The sequence below is a fragment of the Cryptotermes secundus genome, unplaced genomic scaffold (genome assembly GCF_002891405.2).
Source record: "Cryptotermes secundus unplaced genomic scaffold, Csec_1.0 scaffold26, whole genome shotgun sequence".
Classification (NCBI taxonomy): Eukaryota; Metazoa; Arthropoda; class Insecta; order Blattodea; family Kalotermitidae; genus Cryptotermes; species Cryptotermes secundus.
This window is the reverse complement of record NW_019743656.1, coordinates 1419280-1445616: the sequence shown is the minus strand read 5'-3', so window position 1 is coordinate 1445616 and position 26337 is coordinate 1419280. Positions and strand designations below refer to the sequence as shown.

At 39.9% G+C, this 26337-nt stretch overlaps 3 protein-coding genes across 3 annotated transcripts in view; 2 read left to right on the top strand and 1 right to left on the bottom strand.

The window, feature by feature from the left end:
• The first annotated feature begins 29 nt into the window (after positions 1–29).
• On the top strand, positions 30–12115 carry LOC111874160 (histone deacetylase 11). The gene is made up of 9 exons (XM_023869410.2): positions 30–483; positions 664–815; positions 3041–3182; positions 6748–6858; positions 7253–7344; positions 8319–8529; positions 9801–9967; positions 11356–11464; positions 11706–12115. The coding sequence occupies exons 2-9, from the start codon at positions 778–780 to the stop codon at positions 11859–11861; spliced, it is 1026 nt and encodes a 341-aa protein (XP_023725178.1). The 5' UTR covers positions 30–483; positions 664–777; the 3' UTR covers positions 11862–12115.
• Positions 12116–12207: 92 nt separating this feature from the next.
• On the bottom strand, positions 12208–19416 carry LOC111874159 (RIB43A-like with coiled-coils protein 2). The gene is made up of 7 exons (XM_023869409.2): positions 18806–19416; positions 17933–18073; positions 15972–16135; positions 14420–14660; positions 13446–13673; positions 12549–12655; positions 12208–12443 (listed from the first exon to the last, which is right to left on the bottom strand). Exons 1-7 carry the CDS (start codon positions 18914–18916, stop codon positions 12302–12304), a joined length of 1134 nt encoding a protein of 377 aa, XP_023725177.1. The 5' UTR covers positions 18917–19416; the 3' UTR covers positions 12208–12301.
• An 89-nt stretch (positions 19417–19505) lies between these two features.
• LOC111874158 overlaps positions 19506–26337 on the top strand; it is a 73546-nt gene continuing 66714 nt past the window's right edge. Inside the window, exon 1 of the mRNA XM_023869407.1 lies at positions 19506–19826. Within this exon, the coding sequence (XP_023725175.1) occupies positions 19532–19826 (295 nt within the window). The 5' untranslated portion in view covers positions 19506–19531. The remainder of the gene's footprint in view (positions 19827–26337) is intronic.

Below are 26337 nucleotides of genomic sequence, written 5' to 3'. Positions count from 1 at the left end.
TCGATAAACTCTACCAACAAGCTTCATACTGTGGGGGTGGAAATTGTAATTGTGATCCACTTGGTTATGACAACTTAGAGTAACATACACAAAAATACTGTCACGTATTGCTAGCCAGTGCTGGATTCACTCATTGGTTCTCCCACATTGCTACAGAGTGCACAAATGCGGTAGACGGCCGAGTAAACATTGTTATTTTCGTGATATTGAAATCCGTTTATCCTCTATGCTGCTTCATTTTACGACGCGTTCAGTATCACGGATTATATAGCGGTGAAGACAACCGTCTTGTGTACAAAATGTTGCAAACATTCTTACTAAATCTAGAAGTTTTGCAGCGTCGCGAACGGAAATGGTTGTTCGATGTAGAATCCGTGATATGTAACGATTCGTGGATTGTGACTGTCAATTACGACATGTGACATGGGACCTCAAGTGACAGCTCTATAATGTTGTCGTTTCGGGAAGGTGTAGTAGACACAGGTAATATTTTGGATAATTTAACCATGAAGGATACTTTCTCTGTGTTATAAGAAGGAAGTTTATGTCATTATTTTTTTTTTGCGAAAAATCTGTGAAATTCTTGTTCACGTAGGTTATATAGACTGCGCATATGAATACACATCTTGCAGTATAATAATTAAACCATTTTGTTTCTTGCAGGAATGGAACCAAATAAGCATAGATGTCATCATCATAATGCCCCACATTAAGTCAGTATGAGAAATTGGGCACATGACTATTTAAGATTTTGATTATTTTTCTTTTGGCCCACCAATGGGCGGTTTGTGTAAGAAACGTGTATCCGATTCTCAGTAAGTTAAATTGACTCGTATGACATAGATTTTATTGAGTGGTCGTGTAGCTAGAATTTTGGGGCATGCTCAGAGCTCATGCATAAAAATGTGGCCCATAGTGGCAGTCCAAAACTGGATCATAGATACAAATTTGAATACATCTGAATTTCGACAAAGGAATAAAGCATGCTGTATATTCTAGGAGCCAGGATAGCTCAGTCATTCGTTATAGTCACACGCTGCAGGCTGAACAACCAGGCTTCAATATCCAGTGTAAACAGAAATTTTTCTCTTCACCACTGCATCAAGACTGGCCCTAGGGTTCACCCAGCTCCCAATCTGAGCTGGCGGCCATTTCCCCATCAGTGAAGTGGCAAAGTCTCAAAAAGCTGATGTCTGGTACTGAAGATCATGATCTATATATACCTCCAGTCCTCCATACGTCTTCAAGTCATGGTGCTCAATTAAACACAGGAATGTATATACTAGTTAAGGTTAACCACCGCCACAACAAATGATCTTATAATTAATCAGTATTTTACATGGATCCATGAACTATAACTTAATGACATAACTTCACACTATATTGGCCATTTTAACCTTGAAACTTGACATAAAGTACTTTTTAACACATCATTTAATAATTTTAATACCTTCAATATAAAGCTGTCCATATGTAATATATATTTTTAATAAATCCTAGGTATACTTTTATTATATTTGATTAAAATTTGTAACTCGAGGCACAATCCATATTATAGAGCATGACACGTTGCACCAATATGGATCCATATTAAGAGTTCCATGACCCTAGGCATATTCATACTTACTGCCTTATGACATTCCATGATGACCGAAACATGTATCTATAAAATACTGATTGATTATAAAATCATTTGTCATGGCGACATCTAACCTTAACTATATACATTTTGACACACAACAAGATGCACACTGTGAAAAACACAGGAATACTGTATTTGTAGTTGAGTTTTATTTATTTAATGAGACTATATACAAGTTGTGGGATGATTCATGAATGATGAATCAGAAAGGATGTAGGAAGAAGTGTGTGTGTCTTAATTTGAGGTAGTAAGGTGATGTTTTGTGGAGGGACTGAGAAAAACCATGAAAGTTCAGAGTACCCCCAGTCTTTGTTCTGATATTTGAACTTGCTACCTCCCGTGCCACTCTCTTAACTGCTGCTTGTATGAAAAAGCATTATGTCATTTTCTATAAAGTCATGATGCTTTTAGGTCTCTTATTCTTATTATTATTATTATTACTATTACTATTACTACTACTGCTACTACTTTAGAAAGATTCTGAAATGTTCCAGCATGCTCTACTAAAAGGAACAGTTGTGTGCTACTTCGTACTGGTGAACATTACACAGTCAAACTTTTAACCACTGTGTGATAATCTGAGGTTTTTGTGGCGTTGAAGCTTCATGTTGTGGTCTTCTGGGATGTGGTACTTTGCTGTGTGATAAATAAATCTTCACTGAAATCACAGACCTCAAACATGTAACCTCTGTGGGGAGAACTGAATAGGTCACCATTGTGGTAATAGTCTTGACCTGTACTTGGAAAGTGCATGGTTTGAATACCAGCTACTGGGGAAACTGGCAACTGAACTGTTTTTTTTTTTTTCCCCACGGTTTCTTTCAGTCCCTCTGGGAAAATGAGATAGTATCTCAGACCATAGTTGCTTCTTTCCAATTCAGCTTTATTCAGGTACCTTCCAGCCATTTGACACTATAGTGTTGCTACTTACAGTGCTGTAAGAGAATCCACAAAGAAAAATCTGTTGCGAGGGAACAGTAAAGATATGTGTGCACCTACAAGACTACACTTATTGTTATACACAAGCACACCTACCTACCACTCTGCGCTACAGCCCTGGGTGAGCCTTGGCCTCTACAACCAGTCTCCACAGCCAATGTGTGCTGCCATAGGAATGGACTCACGCATGATGACCTGAGGCTGGTTGTTAGGTTTTTGAACAAAGTTATTTTTATGGGACCTGGAGGACCAGGGTGTCTCTCTTAGTCTGGTCTCTACCCTTTGACCTTCCCGGCATGGGTGACCCTACTGGTAGTTGAACTACTGCTGGCATAGCTCTCCAACACAAGCACACAATACATATGTGTATATTTCCCTGTTATGGCTTTTCTAGTATAAGTTGTGTTTGTTTACACAATTAAATATGGTGTTTATCAATTGATTTTTTTCCCCCTCAAGGGAATCCCATGTTTCTCAGATCTACATAAGTACTGAGCCCCATCAGTTACCAATAATTTATCGAGAAGAATATAATGTTCACTTTGGTGGCATTGAGAAGCTACATCCATTCGATGCAGCAAAATGGGGACACATTTTTCAGGTTGGCTGCATTCTTCTGTTTAAGTATAATCGGGAATGTGTTGTTTGTAAAAGCATGTACGTTAAAAATGTCACCCTTTTCCTGCTTGTTAATAAATAAACTTGTGTGAACAAGCCATTTCTGCCCAGACTGATACCTCCCCATCTGCTCAGTGGGGTTAAGAATATAATTTCTTTTACTGTACCAAGGCACTGAAAGAAGTCCCATGGATTAACCCTCTCTGCATCTCTTCATAGCGTATTTAGGTATAGCCCTCTTCAGTTATAGGCACTGTGTTCACACAGATGTCACTAGTGACAGCCTTCAATGTCAGTATGCACAATGAGCTACTTGTCATAACTAACATAGGGTGTAAGGTAATACAGCAATAGGCAGTGAAGGAGATGTCATGAGAGCTAGCATTGCCACCATCTGTATTCATCGCAGAGTATACAAGACAATACAATTAGAACAAATGTATTTCTTTATTTGCATTATTTAACACCAGCTAATCAATACTGGAGATAACAGGAGTGTGAAGAGTATATGTCTTCCCTGTGAAATGTGTGTTCAGAATTCATTATCCAGAAAGAGTTGTCAGAAATTTATTATAAAAAATAAAATATGCATAGCACCATAAAGGTAGTACAGCAGCAGGGAAATTTGATGATAATTTTGAAGTTTTTTTTTTTTAATTTTTACTTGATTTTATGTCACTATTTTGATAGGATATAATGAAATTATTATCGTCTTCATTCAGTTTGTAAGATTTAATTTTCATGTCAAAATTTCCAAGTCCTTGTTAGTCAGTATGCTGGTACGTGCATAATAGACTGTACCTTATTTCAGGAAGTTAGATGCTGGCTTCTTCTCACTGTGGAATCGTGGTTTCAGTCCCGAGTGACATCATGAGATATTTGCAGTGGATGCAGTGGCTCTGGAGCAGGTTCTTCTCTGCCCCTAACAGTCGATGTTGAACTTCATGCTGTCCCTAAGCCCTTGAGTTCCTGTTGTTTTAGTTTCAAATATAATGGCCTTAGAATCATATGTAGGGGTGACTATTAGATGGGGCTCAGAGTGGATGTTTGGATTTATTGCACTTAAATGCACAGCGCTACTGCTAATCTGTGCACTTTACACAGTTCACTGCTGCAAATACTAGAGTCTTCAGTCTATTACAGTCTCCACTATTCATTTCCTGGCAACAGATTTTAACACAGGAACTATAATAGTCTCACCGAGTAACACAATCCCGATATTGCACCACTATAGCATCCGTAAATTCTTATCTTCACTGCCCGTCCTTCAGCCTTCAACTGCACTTTCTTGATTCCTCTATCATCTCTGCCAACTGCCAACTCTGGAACTCTCAATCCAATTCTCTGCTGCTGGGGCGCGAGGTAGCGTAGTTGGTTGAGACACTGTGCTACAAGCCGGAAGGTCCCAGGTTTGATTCCCGATGAGGTCATTGAATTTTGAGTCAACTATTAGACTTTTCACAGATTACTGGATAATGTATAGGAAAGTTATAAATAATAAATATATGGAAAATTTACAGATTTGAACAGGCTGGGTGAGTGGGTGGTTGAAAATGTGATTATAATTAATCCAGCTAACAAAATTATTTATTGTGGGACATAGTCATTCCAGAAGCGAGCAGTTGTAAATAATTGGAAATAATTTAATGCCACGATTTAAGTTGTGCTGATCACGTTACTTACATGGTGAAAAAAGCCTGGAATGCACTTCATTTTACAATGCATATTCTTAAACAGGGAAGTAGTAACACTAAAACTTTAGCCTGCACATCACTAGTGTATCCGATTCTTGAATGTGGGGTGGCATGCTGGGATCCCTACAGGAATAGACAGATAAATGTGTTAGTCTGGGTGCAAAACATAGCAGCTAAATTTGCGCATCATAGAAAGGATTCAAATTGGGAATCCTTGACGGAGCGCAGAAAGATAGCTCGCATATGTGTTCCCTTCAAAGCATACATGGGAGAATGGGCTTGGAAGGCTATACAGGTGATAGATTACAAACACCATGCTCTCTGAGCAGGGTCGATGATGATAGGAAAATTAGGAGCAGAAAGCAAGAGATGGATGTCAGAAAATATTCCTTTGCAAATAGGACGATCCAGCTCTGGAACCAACTACCTACAAATGCTTTAGGGACTCTCTCCTGTAAACCCAGAATTTTAGGAATGATAAATAAGGTGAAGTGAAGGTGTGGGGGAAATCGTCAAAAAAATGCAATGAAGTCAAGGGAAGTAAATAGTGGCGAGGATGTGAAGGGTACATAAGTGTAGTGAAGTGGAATAAAGGGAAGGTCATGGTGAAATGTGAATGCATCACTTAATGGCAGTATATATTTCATTACTGTTACTGTTTAGTGTATAGTATGCTTATATTTAGCGGCCTCCATAGTCTAGGGGAAACGTTCCCACCTCGTGACTCAAGGTACTCGGGTTCAAACCTGGCGGAGGTCGTGGAATTTTTAAGGGTGGAAAAATTCAGGGAACAAGTCCTCCGGGAGGGACTTTAAGCCGTGGGTCCCGTGTCATAGCTTTACGGCACGTAAAAAAACCTCTTGTCCCAAGGGGACCACTGAGCCAAATTCAGGACATTTCCCGCCCAACAGTAGTCTCTAACACCTCTGGTAGATGGGGGAAGCATCGAGATACCGCTGAGCCAGTAGAGGCCGAACTTGCTGGCTGAGTCGGGACTGATGGCACGCACCAGTACCGGTAGGGAATAGAGACTGGTAGAATATCATAGGGGGACGCATAATGGACCAACAGATGGTCTAAGTGCATGGGGAAACCCACCCTCTCCAATACAATACAATACAATACAATACAATACAATGCTTATATTTTATTAATATTAATTTACATAATTGTAATTGTATTTGCATTGTATTCATTGTGTGTAGTGTGTCCTTTATTGTATGTGTAGTTTTGTGTGCTGTATTTTGAGCATGGTGTGTCTTTTTGTGATGTGTGTTATTTGTGTGTTGTGTCTTATTGTACTACCACTGCCACCAGGGAAAACCCATTTGCAGTTAAAATAAATAACAGCAGCAACAACAACAGCAACAACAACAACAACAACAACAACAACAACTACAGCTATCTTGTTGCCGTCTCTTCTCAATCATCTTTGACTGCCAACTCTGGAGACTCCCTCAGTTCTATATCTCATATGCCTGATATCCTTGTTATATAGCCTCAGGGTGGTGCCAACAGAAACACAGTTTCCTAACGATTTCTCTGTTGTTATAGAGGTGTGTTTACCTTGTTGTTACATAGAAACAATAGTTCTATTATTGTGTGCGTGTTCATTTCCATGGGAACCTCTTTACTGAGTCATTTCCTAGCAATGAACATCTACTCTGGCTCCAATATTCCAGGCTTCATGCCTCATGTCACAATATTTAAATGCCCAAAAGGGTGAACCTGCCTGGATAAGGAGGCTTTTTCTCTGTGCCCACAAATCAGGTTTGTTATTAGTAGTTGATTATGTGAATGCTGTGCAGTATGTATTGTACTGTCCCAATTAAGTTACGCGTATTTGTTTTGCAGTATCTGAAGGACGCAGATATTGTAAATGAGAACACTGTAACGAAGCCCAATGAAGTTCAACAAGAGGATTTACTTCTTGCACATACTGCACGCTACTTGAAAAGCTTAAAGGTAAAGAAAGTGGAAATATGGTTATCTCCAGACTTATGCGATAGTTGTGCCCCCAAGAGTGGTCATGGAACTGAACATTTTTGTTTCTTCTTCGTTTTTTCCCCCACTGTATTTAATTTTAATGGAGAAATGTGTAATTCACTTAACTTTAATACCATTCATTTTAGCAGCTTTGGAATTTACTTCTTTTTATTTTAGCAAATAATTTCAATATATTTTTGTTTTAGTTAAATTGAATTTAAAAAAATTCTCATGAAATTGCATTAGCACTAGATCTGTGTAAGTTTAGATCATATAGGATTGGGGGATACCTGTAGTGTATCTGACAACATGTAGTTGTATGAGGTTAAATGCTGAATTTATTTCTAATATTAAACTTTCTTTTTTTTCCCAGTGGAGCTGGAATGTTGCCCTTATTGCAGAAATTCCACCCCTTATGTTTGTGCCAAATTTTTTAGTTCAAGCAAGTTACTTACGTCCTATGAGGTAAGAAATCATCATGTTATTCCTTCAGCCTTTCAACTTTTATGTGGCTCACCTGACAATGAAGCCTAAATATTTGTCTCTTGTGTTCTCCTTCCTCTTATGTTCTTTCTTTCATTTATCATTATTATTATTATTATTATTATTTTCATCTTGGTCGTCTTGTTTTTGTATGCATTTTCCTTTTAGTTTCATATTCAGAACCATTTTTTGGATATTGTCTTCATTTTTATTAAAATGTACTGTTTGTTAATGTGAAGTGTATGTGTATTATGGACTCTGGATGTACAGTATGTTCTTCCATCAACAACAGATACAGTGTAGTCACCTTGCAGCTCTCTGCAAAGTGTTTCACCACTTAGGTGCAAGAGTGTGACACTCATGATGTGTGGTGAACCATGGAAATTTAGAATACTAGTGGAATCAATTAGCCTAGAGCCTAACGCATTTGAGATCAAACTTAATGCAGACCATGCAGAAAATTCTCTCTGTTGCTGTTGTCAGGAGAATGTTCAAACCTAGCTCAAGTTTTATCATTACTGTATAAAAAGGAAAGAACGGAGTCAGAATGCTTGGTGCTCACCAAAGGGAAATTGGATGAAATCAGTGCTTGAATTGAACACCCTCAAAAATCCCTTTGATTCTTTTTATAGGAGATTAGGGTGTTGCATGCAAAGTTTGACATTTACTCAGTTTTCAAAAAATAATGACAAAGAATGGACACACAACAGTAGAGAGCAATTCCTGCATCTGCTGTAATGTGGGTAAGGATTTTTTTTCAGTTTTAGGCTGTAGTCCTGCTGATTCATCAAGTAGTCTGAATCTCTGTGCCTTGACTAGAAAGGAAGAATGTCAGACTTTTTGCTGAACTTACTGAATAATTTGCAGGAAGCTCTCTAAGATGACTTCAATGTAGTTAGCATTACTGTGAATGTTGTAGCACATATTGGAGACATTTACCTTACATTTCATAACAGATTCCAGACAGGGGGAAGCATTCTGGCTGGCAAGTTGGCTCTAGAGCGCGGGTGGGCTATCAACTTGGGCGGAGGATTCCATCATTGTAGCAGAGATAAAGGTGGAGGCTTCTGTCCGTATGCAGATATTACTCTCCTTGTACAGTTCCTGTTTCAGTACGAACATCAACGTGTGAAGTCCGCCATGATTGTTGACCTAGATGCTCATCAGGTGAGCTTATTTAGTTCAAGTTCTTCTTACTTTTTATGCCCACACAATCAGTAATTCCTGATGAGGAGGTATGCTTACTTCTCACATTAACATGATCACAGTTTTATGAAAAACTAATTTATTAGATCTGTTTTGAGGCAATCCTATTTTATACTGTTTAGCTATTTACTTTTAAATTTTCATCAGAACACAACACTGTTGTTAAACAATATGAATATTTGTATATGGACTTAACTGTCTTACTGTGTAACCAGCCGAGTGCCAGGTTCAAGATGAAGCCCCCAGCTTAAAGACAAGGGATGTGGTAATGTGCTTTCTGATCAGGAGGCAATGATGTATGGGTATGGAACAGAGATGGAATGATGGTTAGTAGGGGAAAACTGAAGAAACTATGCTCAAATTCTGCTCCCGTGCCACTTTTATCCACTGTGAATCTCACATGAAGTCACCTGGGATTACACTCAAGTCTGTGTGGTGAGAAGCCAGTATCTGAGTGCTTGATCAAGGACATTCTGCTAATATAAAATAAATATTAAATATAAATATAAAATGTTGTGTTTGATGGAAATTGAAAGTATGCAGAGGTACATTATTGGGATAAATAAAAGAGCATGAATAACTGAAGTTACTGTTCTTATAAAAGCCTTCACAGGGAAGGAGGTTAGAATACCTCCTCCATAGCCCTGCAAGTTGTAGAAGGTGACAAAAAAGGAACCCAGTGCCTGGAGGTATAACTGAGCCACACCTGTCACTGGGGAAGATAAATACAGAGACTTCGTCCTCCAGGTTGTGGATTGGACATAAGGCTGATGACCTTGCTCTGTAAAAAGATTATTGTTGTGAAATACAAAGAAGTGAAAACCAGATGCAATCTGGCAGAATCTTGTAAGGAAGGGTGTCGTTCAAAATGGGATTTTTTTTCAATAATGATTATGATAATTCTCATGTAAGATTATAGAGGTATCCTTATTGTATTCTGCTGCCTCTGATTGAATATTGTTAAGTGCCTCTTTATGGCTATTATTTCTGTTATTGCCTGTGTAGAAATTTTCTTCAGAACAGCGCATTATCATCCTGACAGTTGCGGCCATATTCCTAATGTGATGCACTGTTGCTGTTTCAGGCTGTGATACTCATGAATTCAAATGACTCACATTGGTCTTTGCAGTCTATTGCTTGGCTTTCCTGTTTAACAGTGAGCTGCAAGGTCTTAGCCACACATTTTGCCAGAATGTGTTTTTTCCTGACACATTTCTCATTCCCATTTCTAGGGAAATGGTTATGAACGGGATTTCACCAACCATGCCAATGTATATATCTTTGACATGTATAACTGTGAAATATATCCACGAGACAAGCGTGCTAAAGCTGCAATCAGGCGTTGTGTCGAGCTTACACACTTTACTGAAGATAACGAGTATCTTCATAAGGTTGAGGAGTAAGTATTTCTCATACTGAGTATGTGAGACTGAAGCCAGTGTGTGCTGTGTGCTGAAATCAGATTCTGAAGAATTTTTAATAAATGTTTCAACTTAAAAAACTGTGCTTGAGTACCCAAAATAAGACCACCAACACCATCACTACATCTTTCCTCTGCTCCTTTCCCTTCTCTCTTTAATATTCCATTTTTATATGGTCTCTCTCTTTGTCCCCAAGGTGCCTCCTACTCCGTTTCTTCTCAGTTCTTGCTCTCTTCTGTGTGATATCTTCTGTGTCATATTGTTCCCATATTGATCTCCATCTTCTCATTTGGTGTTGTTTTCCTTTACGTTTCGGAAAGTTCAAGAATAAGGCTACAGATTTTTTCGTTTATTGAACCATTCTTCACATGGGGTATGACAAGTAAACATGCGTCAGTTATGTATGAAATTTCCTTTGTTTTGAAGACTTATCTTATGGGATATAATGCCATGCAGTTCATTGAAAGTCAGTTGATATTTCAATGGAGCGTGGTGTCACCTCCCTCTTAGGTTTGAAGAATAAGCCAAACAATAAAAAAGCCTGAAGCAAGCTCTGGTTGCTACCTGCTTCATGCTGGTTTCTTGCTTGGCTTATTCTTCAGGCCTGAAGATTAAGGTGAGATGTCTGTCTGAAACGTCAGTTGACTTTCAACAGACTACATGGTGTCACACTTGGCATACTCTTTATGCTGAAGAGGGAGGTAACAGTTCCTCCAAAATGTTAACTGTTCATCAGACTACACAATGTCACCTCCCAGAAGACAGTAATCTTAATATCTGGTACTGTGACAACATTTCCATATGTACAGCCTTAGTAGGTAGGAAAGGATTTATTAGCGTAATGTTGTGTTGGCACCTGAATATAAGAAGTGTACAAATTCTTAGTAATTTCTGGACCAAATTTTTACTTTTTTCAAAATATTGTCTGTACATTCCTGTACAGCATTTAGTTTTCCACGTAACAAGTTAATTAGTTTAGTCAGTCAGGATAGTGACAGGCTACAGGCTGGATAGCCTGGATTCGAATCCCATCAGGGGCAAAATTTTTCTCTTCTCCACAGCATCCAGACCAGGTATGGAAGGCCCACCCTGCCTCCTATACAATGAGTACCAAGGATAAATTGGCTGCGGCATGAAGTTGACCACTGACCTCCTTCTAGTGCCGAGGTCAAGAACGGTGAAGCTATACCTCCACTCCTCCATATGTCTTCATGGCATAGTGCATAATTAATTAAGCAAAGGGACAACTTTACCTTTTTACCTTTACTCAGTTCTGTTTCTTTGTGGTTTTCTATCTTTTTCACATAGAATAATCTAGAGCAGATTAAAAAAACTGGACATAAGAAACTGTATATATACATTTTAGGAATTTGGAACAATCTTTACGAGAATTTCATCCTGATATATTGGTGTACAATGCTGGAACAGATGTGTTGGATGGAGACACACTGGGCCTCTTGGCAATTTCTGCACAGGTAAGCAAGCATTATAAAATTCTATTGAACACAATTAATACCTATATTATAATGAATTGTGTAAAAGTGATGAACTTTCAGACCTTCAGTCCACAGCATCATGTCACAATAAACACAAATTAATGATTGGAGTGAGAACATTACAAATAGGAGACAGAAGTTTTATGGCAACATAATGCAATTGGTGGCTTGTAATTTTGCTTGTATTTTTGTCACTGGCATAGCCTTTTGTTATTTATAGGGCATAATACGAAGGGATGAATTAGTTTTCATGAAGGCTCGCGAGAGAAGAGTTCCAATCGTGATGTTAACCAGCGGAGGTTATCTCAAGAAAACAGCTCGAATTATTGCAGATTCCATTCAGAATCTTTATTCAACAGGCCTCATTTCAGAATGAAATTGTAGGAGTATTTGCTTAAGTCATTTAAGGTTTTTTATCTATAATATGAGAAAGTAATATTGGACATTTGGGCTAATCCATTACTTTGGTTTAACTTTACAGTAGAAATATGTTTACAGCACATATTCCTTCTAGGAATCCATTACCTCTGTCCTAGATTAGCCCATTGTCATTAAAATTACTTAAAACTAGTGCTTCCTGATTAATATACCAATACACCAAACTGCCCCATATGTGCCAAGCTTTGTATACACAATTTTGTTATGTTATATTTATATGTATCCTTTATATATCATTACAGTTTATTAAATAAGTTTGTTAGATAAGATATCTTGTAAAGAAAGTGTCAAATATAAAACCACTTGTAACTTTTACTGATATTTCAGTGAATGTCAGGTATGCCCAACAGTATGTTCTACTTTTGAAATAATTTTTTTTTATCTAGTTGTGGTGTTAAACTGGTCATAATAAGCTTCAGTAGGTACATTTGTAAAGACAACACGTTCCATATATTCTTGTTTTGTTGTCTGTTCTTTGGCCAGTTGTTTATTCTGCTCCAAAATTTTCTTATCGAGCTCCCTGTAAGAAATTAACACTTTTCATTGTATTTGTATGTACAATAAAACATTACTTAACAATAGAATGTTATAGTTTCCCTAGTCAGTTTATGCTTTTTTTCCTTACCTCTGTTTCCTCATGATCTCTCTCTCCTGAAGCACACAGTGTTTGTCTATCCCAATAACCATCTCTTGCCATTCTGTTTCTAGTCGTGCCTGTGCTTGACGTTTGGCCTGGACATAAAACGGCATTATTATTTTGTGTTTGTAGTTATTGTGGTCCACTGGGGGAAGTTTAGATTATGGTCCTCTGGGATGTGATGCTGTGTAGTTTGATAGATGTTTGCCACCATTTCAGTGAAAACTGCCTCCATCTTAAGGGGTACCCTGAGTGCTAGACTACGTGGCATCACATGCCTCCAGACCATAATCTTAGCATTCACATCTGTGAATACCTCATATGTGCCATATTGAGATAATATGATGATGAATTGAGATGAGAAACTGATGTAAATGAATATAAAACCAGTGCACAGGGAGCAGTTTTAATATTAAATCTCTGACACAGTTATCAACTGCAGATCTAAAGTATTGGCTTCTGTACATTTTGATATGGGGCACACAGTAGTGTAGTTGGTTGAGGCACTATGCTACAAGCCAAAAGGCTGCGGGTTCGATTCCTGAGGTGGTCATTGGATTTTTCAGTTGACCTAATCCTTCCAGCTGCATTATGGCCCTGGGGTTGTCTCAGTCTCTAACCGAAATGAGTGCCAGGAATCTTCCTGGGGGGTAAAGGGTGGCCAGTACATGAGGCTGACAACCTTACTCCCATCTCTGAGCTGATTGTCTAGAAAATGTGGGAACCTTGACGTCTCACAATCCTATAGGTGTCCATGGCCTATTACAGGAATAGCTTTACCTCTTTGTACCGTTTATATTTTAATATAAATCACTGTTTTCTACAATACACAAGAAATAATAGCTGTTTGCTTCTTGACACTTTTGTACTTGAATATTTACTAACCTCATTTTCCACAATTTGTCGAAGTTGTTCCCTGCGAACATTCTCACGCTCCTCGGTTGACATACCTTTGTACAGGTATTGTATTTTGCGACCAGGTCCAAGATTGCTATTAGCTACGTCTGGATTTTCTGTGAGCATATCTCCTGTTACATGATTGTATATTTCAGCCTGTTTGTCTTCCAGTTCTTTTGCTTCATCAAGTCTGCGTTGCAAGACTTGCTCTTCTACCTGCAACAAAAGAGCAGCTATGTGTCCCTAACAAAAACTTGAAGTCCTCCCTCATCATAATATTGCTCACCTTTGACTGCTAAGCCCCATTGTAGAACTTCTTGCTAGAAACACAAAAGCTGCTTGAGGGTTAATTGTATGGTGCAGAAAACCCCACAATACTTTTCTCAAATCACCTTCAAACTACCACAGATATAAGCCATGTAAGAGCCTGCTCTCTCCTCTAAACATTGGTGACATCTGGTGCCATCCATTGAGAGAAGTGCTACATTGATTGATTAGTGATCAGCCAGTCTCTATGACTGGCTGTTTTAACAAAGGTATCCAAAGCTGCTCTAATTGACTTGTTTGTTGCATACGAGGGGTTAAGAATGCCTTAACAAATATCAAGTTTGCAGTGTACGGATTATTTTTTTTATGTAATATATATAGGGGTGGTTTGTATTCTATGTTATGTGACAGTTTGACATAACTTGCATTTAATTTTTAGCATTATTCTTTTATACTCAATTTTTTATCTATAATATGGATATTGTTTTTTAAACTTCTGTTAAAATTTAATGTCAGTGGAATGGTTGCAACAAAAGAGAACACTGGTATGGTATTTGTTATGCTACACAACTTATTCCTGTCTTAATTTCTTATACCATTTTTTTTACCATAACCACAGTGATGTTTTGTGTATTGTCCATGTTCAGATTGCATTTTGGAAATACGAGAATATTGTGGATGCTTAAGGAACACACCAGTGCCTTGTTAAATCTGAGGTTGGCTTCATTGATTCGACGCTGGCATTCCTGTTCCATCCTCTCTAATTCACAAGCAAGTTTGTCTCGTGCCAACACTGCCTCATCATATGCTTTTTGTGCAGCCCTCTTATCACTGTCAGCAGCCCTCCTTTCTGTTATCTGCTGTTCTAGCCATGATCTGCACTGTTCTTGCTGGGCTTTCCATCTTTTTTCACTTGCCAAATCCTCACCAGCAAATCTGTAAGCACAAAGTGCCATCATCATTGTGAAGAGGAGTACATACGTCTTTAACAAAAGTTTCTCTGATCACAGAACCCCACATGTTGCCTAGCAAGTAGTAGGCTCAAGAAGTAATGCTTCTGGCTTGTATTCAGGAGGTGGCCAGTTTAGATCCTGACCAGGATACAACTATCATGCACCAACGTTTTGAAGGAACTTCCTGCCTCTGGAGTAGAAGACTGTCTTTTGCAATCATTAATAAATAATCAAACATGTACCTGTGTGAATGTTTACTACAATTTATATTTTTAATTAGAAAATTTTCACAGCTTATAAATAGTTTTATCAACTTGGAATTTGTGTTAGCCTTTTGAAGCATGAGATTCATCTAAATAATATTTAAGAATTTAGTTCTTACCTCACAGTAAACATATTGTATGTCCATTGGAAGACTAACCAGTTAATCCTGTTTAGGGATATTTTTTCCTTCCTCCTCACTCCCACTTTGGAGCATATGGCTGATTTCTCAGTTTCATTTATCATTTTTTACAGACAGTAGGACTCCTTGGACGGGTGATCAGCTCGTCACAAGGCCTCTGCATTTAGGGATATAATCTCTGTTTATTGAAGAATCATCCAGGACACATACACTATGTGGCCAAGATGTAGGGGTTTTGATACACACAGTAACCGCTGTGTTTTAAGTGGCTAATCTATGATAATGTTGACATGTCAATATTTCTCATTGGTGAATTTCCTGTGTGTTCTAGTGGTCAGGCACTTGCATAGAACAGCTAGACCTGTATTCAGGCCCTGCCTAAGTTGTTGAAACTGTGTTTATTGACCCGAGTGAATCATGCTAGTGTTTTACATGATGGAGCATTGAAGCAGTATGACCTAGATGTGATATTGCAGGGACTTGCTTAGGAAGAGAATTAATGAACAAAAGAGCAAAAGTTAATATATGTTTTCATGCAATTCTGATGCACATCCAGTGCAGTAGGATTGTCATTGTTCTCTTATGTATGTAATAGGTGAAGTGTAGCTGTATGGAGTTAACAGAAGGAAGTCCGAAAGACCTCCTTGGTCTGTTAAGCTCCCCCCCTCCCAGGCTTACTTCCCTATGCTCTCCATTTATCTAGCCATTCTGTTCACGTGAATAGTGGCAAGAATACACATCCCTGATGACAGGTTCTTTAAGTTGATTGACATGGGCCAGAGGGCCTGGCAGGAATACAGCAGAAAGCAGAGAGGTTGAAGCCTCAAGCATGATGTTCCTCGCAAGCCATGTGTCTTCTTTCAGTGGCCTCACTTATAATATGTTACATACTTTTGAGCGGATGATGGTCCGCAGCGTGGATCGTCATCCAGTAAACGTGCTGGGAGGCTTTTCTTGAGTCCATCTGGATCATAGAGATCAAATTCACGCCTGTTCTCAGGTCTTTGGTAAACTTCCCGAAATGCGTTTATGTCTTGACTGACATGTCGCTTTTCCTACAAATAGCTCAGTATCATTAATACGTAAATATAACAAAGTAATTTTAACAAATTATATCTGTATGTTAAAATTTGAATATGTAAGTCATGTTAGGAGTTAAAAAAGGCAAGCTTGACCTTTGAGGTCAAAAAAAAGAAAAGCAAATACAGAACTTCAAGCATGGCAGCAATACAAAGAGGGTTTCAGAGTCACCAAAGATGAAAAATCTTTTATACGTATATATAGTCTTCATGCATGATTAAAAATGAATACCATATTGGTCCAAACATAAGCTGCATCCCCAGAATTATGTGGCCTTAAATTAAAAAGAAACGTGTTATGCAGTTACATCATTACATATCCACTCAGCAATTCAGGTAAGCAAGTTTCATGCTGCTCCATGTACAGTTACATATATTATTAAGTTTAAGTAAAGTTTAATTTTGGGGGCAGGGGTTGACAAGAGGATGTAATAATGTTAGAAAATTAGGTATGAAGCATTCCCATTAGGACTTCACTAGTTGTAACATTGATGTGAACTGAGTTCCCATCAATATATCATTTAATCAAAGCTAAAGCATCATCTCTTAGTCATAACAACGAAATATGTATCATTACTGGATCTAGATAATCCAGTAGTGTTTTTCTTCCACCTCAGTGTCTTAAATTTTTCAAAACTGCAAATTGATTTGAGATTTCAACATGATACTGCTCTTTACCCTCTACCTTGTTTATAATTTCTAGAGATTGAACCTCACCATTTGAACTCTCTGCAATTTTTGTTTACTCACTGCCACTCTTTCCTAAGTTTTGCCTCCACCAGGTAGTGGTCAGTATTACAATCTGCTGCCCTGAACAATTAGACATCAAGTATACGTGTACTTGAATGCCATCTCCTGTCTATCAAAATGTGGTCAATTTGTTTGTGTGTCTTTCCACCAGGAGATGTACAAATAAATTTATGAATGTTACAATGTTGGAATATCATACTTTTAACAATAAGATTTTTGGACATGGCAAAATTTACTACTCTAACTCCATTATCGTTACTAATTTCGTGCAAACTCTCATTCCCAATTGTTGGTTTGAAAATGTCTTCCTTACCTACTTTGGCACTGAAATTTCCTAACAAAATTTTTTATGTAATTTAGGTAATTTAGCGAATACATGTTCTAGTTCTCTGTAGAACCTGTCCTTCATACCATCAGTTTTACCTTCTGTTGGGGCATGAACATTCAGAACGATGATGTCACACCAGCGACCTCTTAGTATTATGTATGACATCCTATCACTAATGAACTCTACCCTCTTAGCTGCTGATATGATTCTCCTATGTGTGATAAAACCTGTACCTACTTCATGATTCTCATTCCCCTTTCCAGAGAAAAATGTATATTCACCTAAGGGTTTCATGCCACCTCTGTCCCATCTGACCTCCTGCACTCCTACATCTAACATTCCAAGTACCAAATCTCATATCCATTTTCTTTTGCTTAGGTCATTTATCCATGGAATCTGTCCAGTTCTGATGCTTCTTGTGATCTTCCATAACAAGGTCATTTTTTTATGGTGAGGAGTTGTTAGCCCCATGCCCAACCCCCTAGCTGTAGGACCACCACCTGTCGGCTGTCCGAAACTTCTTACTCAATATATTTGCAGCTACCCTCAATATTCGGAGGCTGTCTCCTCCATCCACAACCTGAGGACGTGCCATGCTTTGGTGACAAGGGACCCACCTAACATGGCTAATCTATACACTGTAAAAGTAAATTAGAAGCATTATTTTTAATGCTCTGTTTTAACAAATACATTACTTCTTCAATTTTATTTTCTAGGAAAAGTGCCAGCTTAGCGCCATGAATGCATTGTTCGTCAAATGCTTTATCTATCTTTCGTTGCTCTTCTTCCCGAGCCTTTTTCTCTTCAATTTGCTGTGTCAAAGCTGCCTGGTCTATCTGCAATAAGTGAAATTCATTATCAGTAAATCAGAATCTTACCATAATTTAAAGTTATTTGGCCTGTCTGCTAGCCTTTACCATTATTAGCTCAGGTACATCTTTGATTTCTATTTATCTGAGATAAGTCAGGGTGGGCCAGGTGCCTAATTTCTTGCCCCCCCTTCCCCATCCATGCCCATGGTGATTTTCATACCACTTAGGTTTCTTTGGTTGGTCATAAAATTCAGAAGTTCTATAGTTATGTTGCAGGAAATTTGTTGGTTATAAGTTTTATTAAAAATAATGTTGTTTTCATTATATGCAAAACATATGCTAAACAGAAAAAACAGATGTGTGTTGCCGTAACAAATTATGACACATGGGCAGAACAAGAATGGGGGAGCAATCCTGCCCTATCCCTCACCCAGATTTTTGTAAAACTGATAAACTGAGAAGGAGATATGCCAAATATTAGTACTAAGAACTAAAATTGTTTGTAAAGAAATTTATTATTCTAGCCTGAATAATTTAGAGTGATCAGTAAAAGCAGTCTTAAACAGTGTAAAGATACGTTCATAAGTATATTTTCTGGCAGGTCTCCCTTGGAAGACATCCTAGAAGCATCTGTGAGCAAACATTCATTCTCTAAATGAAGACTCGTACAAAAATCTCGTTGGGGTGGAGTGTGCAGTAACTGTACCTTACTTTATATTGGTCTTAGCATCCAACTGAGGAATCCAGATTACTTACACCAATGAGTCTCTGTCTAGCATTAAAAATTCTGTTTTTTCTCTCTTCTTCAATTCTCCGACGTCTTTCAATAGCTGCTGCTTGCTTGCGGTCCTCAGGTAGCATGAACATTTTCAGTAGTTAAGGATTTGAAGCGTTTACATATAAAACGTTTCAGTGCACTCCATACAGGTGTTTATAAAATATGGTGGTTGCTAAGGGGTTGCTAGGGTGAAGTTTGTGGAATGTGCTTTTACATTTGTGTATGTAGGAATCCAGTTGTAAATATAAAGTATTTAAAACATTGTCTCGTGTTACTGACTAGACACAGAATTTCAGATTCACAGTTATAATAATTTTTAATTCTGATCCTTTCATTCTCAAGCAATTGTTGTTATAAATTACTTGGAGATCACATTTCTTCTTACACTCTTTGTAGCTTTGTAGTTACGATAACCTGCGTTTATTTGGATTTTTTGTGGGTAGATGGCAGAACAATCCGTATTAGCAACTCACGATCCATTTTACCCTTGAAATCAGTCATAGAATCAACAATCTTATCCCTATTCAGCATTGTACTGATTTGTAGCCGTTGTTTGTTTATTAGTTCGGAAGTGATTATAATGTAACTTTAGTTAGAGGTCAGTAATCCCTTTTGCAGAATTAGAAGGTTATTCTCCATATGAGCTTTGGAAATCGACTTCCCTGCCGTCTGACGGTGAAAATAAGTAACTTGGAAAGCAAGGTATGACAAAAGTGTCGATTTTGCCATTTGCCGTACAGTTGTTTTCCTATTGTAATGGAGGTAGGGCGTTAAATCGAAATGTGTTAAGTGTGTGCAGTAGAAGAATGACTTCTAAGAAAACGTACGGCAACAGGAAGTTATATTCTCTACCAGATGACTATCACTTGAGAGGAACGAAAGTTCGTGCAACACATGGCGCCAAGAGGAATGAAGATGCAGCAAAACTGATAAAGTATATAGATGACAACGTTATTGGAAGGAACACAACATTTTCTGGTCCATATGGGAGACGTAAAGGTTAGAAGTGTTTGTTACTTCAGCAGTATTGTAACGTTCTGTATCGGCCACTTGCTGTTTCTTTTTTTTATTATTGTAAATTGCAATTATGTATTACGTAAGTTCTGTAAGTGAAGGAGATAGTAATATGAAGGTTAGGTTTGCCCATACAGCTCAGCGTGAGTTTGGATATCTGCTGGCTGTTGCGGATAACCATGCCTATCATTTGGATGGTTATTGTTAATGTGAACAGTACTGTACAGTACTCTGTTCACTTATACCTCTGTGAATCGGGGCGTCGTTTACAGGTATGAATTCGAACCTAGGGCACGATCCATCTTGGAAAGATAATAGTCGCCGATGTGTTATTTGTTGTCTTATTGTAGTACCACTGCCACCGGGTGAGAATTCATTTGCAGTTAAATGATAATAATAGTCAATAAATTCACTCACTTCTATGGAATTTAAAAGTTCGTTAGTGTGTTTACAAGAACCCAAGCCAAATGAATCCACTCTGTCATCGTAACCTACATCTTTAAGATGAATTTTTATATTCTTTGTTTTTATCTGTGCCAGGGTTTCCAAAATTTCTTCTTCCCTTCATGCGTCCCGCAAAACTCATCATCCTGATCATGTTCTTTTGAGGATTAGATACTATGAAGCTTCTCATTACACCATTTTCTCCAGCCTCTTGTCACTTCCCCTCTCTTAGATCCAAATATTATTTGGTACTCTTCTGAAATGCCATCAGGCTGTGTTCTTCATAATTTCTCACCCATACAGAATATGGGGTGAAAGTATAGTTTTTGTAATCATTAGGTTTTTGGATAGCAGGTGGCAATACAAATAGGTTCTGACTCAGATGGTAGTGGGCAGTACTCATATCTAATATGAGTATTCTCTTCATAGTCGACACTCATGTTTTCTATCTCTGTAATCTGTAGTATTATATTTCAGTATCCTGTTGCATGGAGGTATAACTTATAGTCTTGTTTTCCATCTATAAAAAAAACTCCGTGATTTCAGTCCGCAAGGGAACCATACCGACCGAGCCATACTAAAACTTATTCCTTCACTTTTTAACCAGTCACGTGCCGGGTCAGAGATGAAGTCCCCAACTTAAGTTGTGATAATGTGCTGCTTGGTCAGAGAAGGAAGTGCCCCAGTGTTACTTCATCACGAATCTTACATGAAATCACCTGATAATTGAGCACAATTGGGTGGGGGGGCGGATAATATTGAAATGGATCTTTAAAAAATAGGGATGGACACATGGGTGCCATCAGTGGAGACACACACTATGCATCTTCCTCTCCCCTTGATTTCTGGAAAAGGTCGAAATTAAGAAGTAAATTACCAAATATTAATATGCAAGATTAAGATTATTTCTAATAAATGCATTCTTGTATGCCGAATGCAGTGAACTGAGTCATAAATGGCTTAAACGTGTAAGCAGAACTGCCTGGCTGCCACTACCCCCACCCACTTGGAAAGGATAATTGCAGTGCCCATGGAGGGGCATTGTGAACTGGATTCATCTGGCTCAAGACAGGGACCATTGGCGGCCTGCTGTGGGCACGGTAAATGGGACTTACCGGGATTCACAGTTCTGATCCGTCACATAATTCTCTCTGCCTTGGTTTGAAGCCCGCACAGATAAAACCGCGCGCGTGTATGAAAGGGGGGGGGCGATGTTGCTTTTGCCTGGTGATTTTTCTTCGTAGTACTCGTATTTGGTGGTTCCTCTGATTAAGGGACCCATACGCTATAGTTTATACATAAATTTTGAATTACATCGGTAGTCATGAAGACTTGTCTCTTCTGCGATATAATGCCGTGTAGTCCGTTGAAAGTCAGTCGACGTTTCGGGGGAACATGTCGCCTTCAGAGTTTGCTTGGCTTATTCTTCGACCATGAAAATGGAGGCGACGTATTCCTCCTAAACGTCGGTTGGCTTACAACGACGTTATATCCCTGGCACAGAAGTCTTCTACGCTTATACTGGAGAAGTGCTCAGTTTGATTGTTAACCGGGACATCGGCCATCCTGACCGGGGTTTCTCATGGTTTTCCTCAGTCTGTTCAGGAAAGTGCCGGGATAATATCTAAATTAGGCCACGATCGCTTCCTTCCATATCCTTTAGAATTCATCATGCATCCTACTCTTCCATTCTGTATAATCAAGATATTCGCAACGTCGTAAAATAGCCGACAAAAATAAACTGATGGTCAGAGCTGCGTGGTTGCAGCATTCACAGGGGAATATAGGGCACCGAAGTGTCTGCTGCTTTTATTGCGTCATCTTTGCGTGCATCCTGCACACAAACACTTGCATTTCCTTCTACCCAACAACACGACACTGTCCTTGNAGGAGATTCAGTTGATCTGTTTTGGATACTCTTTGCGCATAAAATTCCGCGAGTGACCCTGGCCTCATTCTCGCTTTATGCTCGTAGTGTCTGCTAGTTACTGGCGCGGTCACAACAAAGCACTGAGCGGGTTGGCATAGCGGTAGCGCTGTACGCTCGTATTCTGGAGGCGCAGACGGTTTTGGCGGTAAGAAGATACATTCGAGATTCCCCCACCCTGCGGGCCACAAAAATGAAGAAATTAAAAAAATATTTATTCATACTCTTGGCACTGAGTGCGATGAGTGGTCAGCTTCACTCACCAGCCGCTTTACCCCCGGTGTCCGTTGGTGGACTTCAGAGCTGATATGGACGCACCACTCAGGAGAATCGCACACCGATTCTTTGGTCGTTCAGCCCCTAGCGTAGTTACTATACCGACTGAGCTATTCCGACTTTAAGTCGTGTCTAAACCGTAGCATCAGTGCAGCTCATTCTAACGGCTGGTCGTGAATTCGACGCCCTTGCTGTATATCCGACATAGGCTGTGGTGATATTTCTCTGTGCCGCGTGAACGGGAAGTGGCCGTATGAACCATTCTCCTGCATTGAGAACGCTACCACTTCAGAGCATAGGTGACCGAGCAGGCTGGAGTAGCGGTAACGCTTCAGACTCATATTTGGAAGGTAGTCGGTTCACATCTCGACGGGACACCAGTTTTTTCGTGACTTATCAGCTCATTCAGGTAAATGTCGGCATAGCACCTCGATTACGTCACGACCACATTCTTCCAAATCCTTTCAAGTTATTCCATTTATCCTGCTGTTTTACGCTATGTAGTCTAGCTACTGCCAACGTCATTAAATAATCCACAGACAATATAAACACAGTGGTAATTTTATGTACCGCCTGCTTTAACCTCCAAGACATCTTCATTCTACTCACATATTGTATTATTTGTATTTTCCGTATGGTTCTCACAATAAACAGCGACGGTTTCCCTAAACATCAGTAACGGGTTGGGGTCTGTAGCGGAAACGTAATGTGTGTTTCCTGTGAGGTACGCACTGAACATCTTAATCGTATATTGTTTAAAGACATTTCATGCTTCTTGTAAAGCTACCTTATCACTTTTTTACCCTCAGACGTACCTCTGCTAGAAGGTCTGGTCTGTAAACTGGGTTTCATCTAGCATTAAGTTTCTTTTTATGCTAGTGGGGTGGGACTAAGTCCCTTGTACTGCAGCCACTTCTGGCCTATTGTACCAGCCCCAGATGATAGGTGAGGGTGATTATGGAGCAATTGATGGAATGAAGATTGGCAGGGGAAACCAAAGTACTCGGCGGAAACCTGCCCAGCGCCACTTTGTCCACCACAAATCCCACATGACCAGACCCGGGATCGAACCCGGGCCGCCGCGGGGGGAAGCCAGCGACTAACTGCTTGTGCTATGGCGCGGCCTTAGCATTAAGTTAGAAAATATCAGAATTACGTAACATGGTACGGTGGCGTGTTGAAGTGGGACATGAGAAATTCGTCACAGCAATCTGTTGCAGTTGAGCAGAGGACTGGTATATGACCGCGAATGGCCTTCAGTTTAACTTTGTACCATGAACGAAAAGATGTAATCTCAAAAAAGAACGAAGAAAAGAAATACATTATCGTAACCGCCTGATAACACTGAGGGCACGCGGTAGTGTAGTTGGTTGAGGCACTATGCAACAAGCCGGAGAGCCCCGGGTATGATTGCCGGTAACGTCATTGGGATTTTCAATTGACTTAATCCTGCCAGCCGCACATGGCCCTGGGGGTAAAGGGCGGCCGGAACGTAAAGCTGACAACCTCACCTCTGTCTGTGAGCCGATTGTCTAGAAAAAGTGGGAGCCTCAACATCTCAACCATATGGGCCTCCACGGCGTGTTACAGGGATAGCTGTCTTCTGGGATGTGACGCCGTGCAGTCTGGTACATCGTTATTAGCGTTACCAAATAAGCGTTGCTTGCTAGTTTTTTCGTTGGCATACTCTTTGACCCTGAATATGGAGAAAATAGTCCCTCCGAAACGTCGGTGGACATATACCGAATTACACGGCGTGACACCCCGTAAGACTGTACTCTCCATAGTCACCGTAGTGAGAACCTCAACTCCATTATAATTATAAACATGTTTGACAAGCGGCAGTGGGACACAGGCTTGTGTTTTGTGATCTGATGCTAAGTTGGCTGAGATATTTTTTGAAAGATGTCATTAGAAATTGATTTGCTTGATGGTCCCTGTTACCATAGCAGCAACGACTGGAAGTAACAAACAGAGAAGGAACTTAATTTTAAGCAGTTGTAAACTTTGTTTCCAGTGAAGCCATCATGCAGGCCTGCGCCTGAGATGCGTGCTTGGTTGGACTGTGTTAGTCCCATTTGTTACTTTCTCTTTTACTCTCTCATACGCGCTGTGTGTGTGAGAAAGTACTGTGAACGCGAAAAAGAAAATTCGGCTTCAAGATTTTGACGGATTTGCACATTTTCAGCCCCACCCCCCCAGCATAGAAAAAAAAACTTGGCTGGTTTGTCCCGTCTGTGATGTGTGTGTATGCATTGTCACGCGTTCGAGTGACGATAAACGGGGTTTGGGCTGGTAATCGGATTTACTGGACAGTCTTAACGGCTCGTGACTACAGATCACTGACACACAGAGGCTAGTGCCCTCAGTTACGTTGCTTGTTAACTAACGGTAACAGCGGCGAACGTTCCTCTGCTTCCACGCTCACGTCCTGGCTTCTGCCGGTAGTTCCTTCTGCTGCTGCAAAATTGACTCTTGTTGCTTCAGCGCGGACTGCATAGAAAACAGTCCTTTCAGCAGCGTATTGTTGCATGCATCTCTGTTGCTGTGGGCACGTTGCTCAGACCACATAGAAAACACCGGGTCATTTGTTACCGTACTGTTCCCTAGCATTGGACGTTTCTTATGGTTCCGCATTTCGTGGTTTAAGCAAATGTGCACCCCGCTAGCGCCTTAGCGGTAGGCTGAATTGTATTCATACCCGGTATATTTGAGAGCTTTATCTGTCGTAGGGCGGTACCCAGTATATGAAAGATGGGCCCCCAAACACAGAATTATGATTACGATGTTATATTCGGTGCTTATAGAGGCCCTCTTCCTAAATAAAACTGTACATATTGGCTCTGGATTTGTATTCTGGATGTCCCGGCTTTGAAATCTTAGCCCCGAGATCGACAATCCTGACCACGGTTTCTCGTGGTTTTCTACGATCTGTCCAGTCATTGCGAGGGCACCTTAAATTAGGCCACGACCTTCCTTCTGTATACCTTCTAATCATTATTCACGATCGTCCTGTCCTCTGACGCTGTATTGGGCTATTGAATGTGTCTCTTGTCAAGTCAAAGTCAAAGTCACATTGCGACTGACGGTCAGTCAGTCAGTAAGTCTTGATGTCGAGCCCCATTTGGGGCTCATGACCAGATATTAATTATTACCGTTTGACAGTTACGGTCTTGTTTCGGTGGGGCGCCTTCTCTGACGAGAGGACGGGTCTGTCTTCTATATGCTGCTGGCCCTTGCCAGCGCAGTCTTTCTCGGGTCCGAGTCCCTTGAGACTCGCGACCATATTTTACTGTCTCAGATTTGAGACTTCCCTTTTCGTCGCCTCCTACGACTCGCAGGGTCACGGTGGAGGTATTCGACCCCGCCTCCACACGGGGTTCGGTGTCTCTTGTGATCGCAGCTACTCATTATGAAACCTCGGCACGGACCGCGTAGAGAGCACTGCTTGCCAGTTATTCCATTGTTGCGTGTGATGAATCTGTTGCCTAGCAATGGGCGTGTTTGCAGAACCGTTCCCTAGCAACGGCTGTCTTCTGGTTTCATAGTTCTTGTCTTGAGCAAATATGCCACAATATCTTTTGATTTCATATAAGAACGATGGAGTTTGCAGTTTCAACGTGTCTAGAACCGTCCCTCCCCTACAGCTCCTTGCTGTTGAGGATCCGCGTGGGCAGACTTCCAGTCCTACTGCAGCAGTTCATGTGTGTGTCTGTGGGTTTTTAACGACGCTCACAGTATCGATACTGTATAGCGCCGGACGGTAGGATGATAGATGAAAAAAGGATCTGGAAGGAAGCGGTTGTGGCCTGATCGAGATTCCATCTTGATATTTGCCTGAAGGGACTG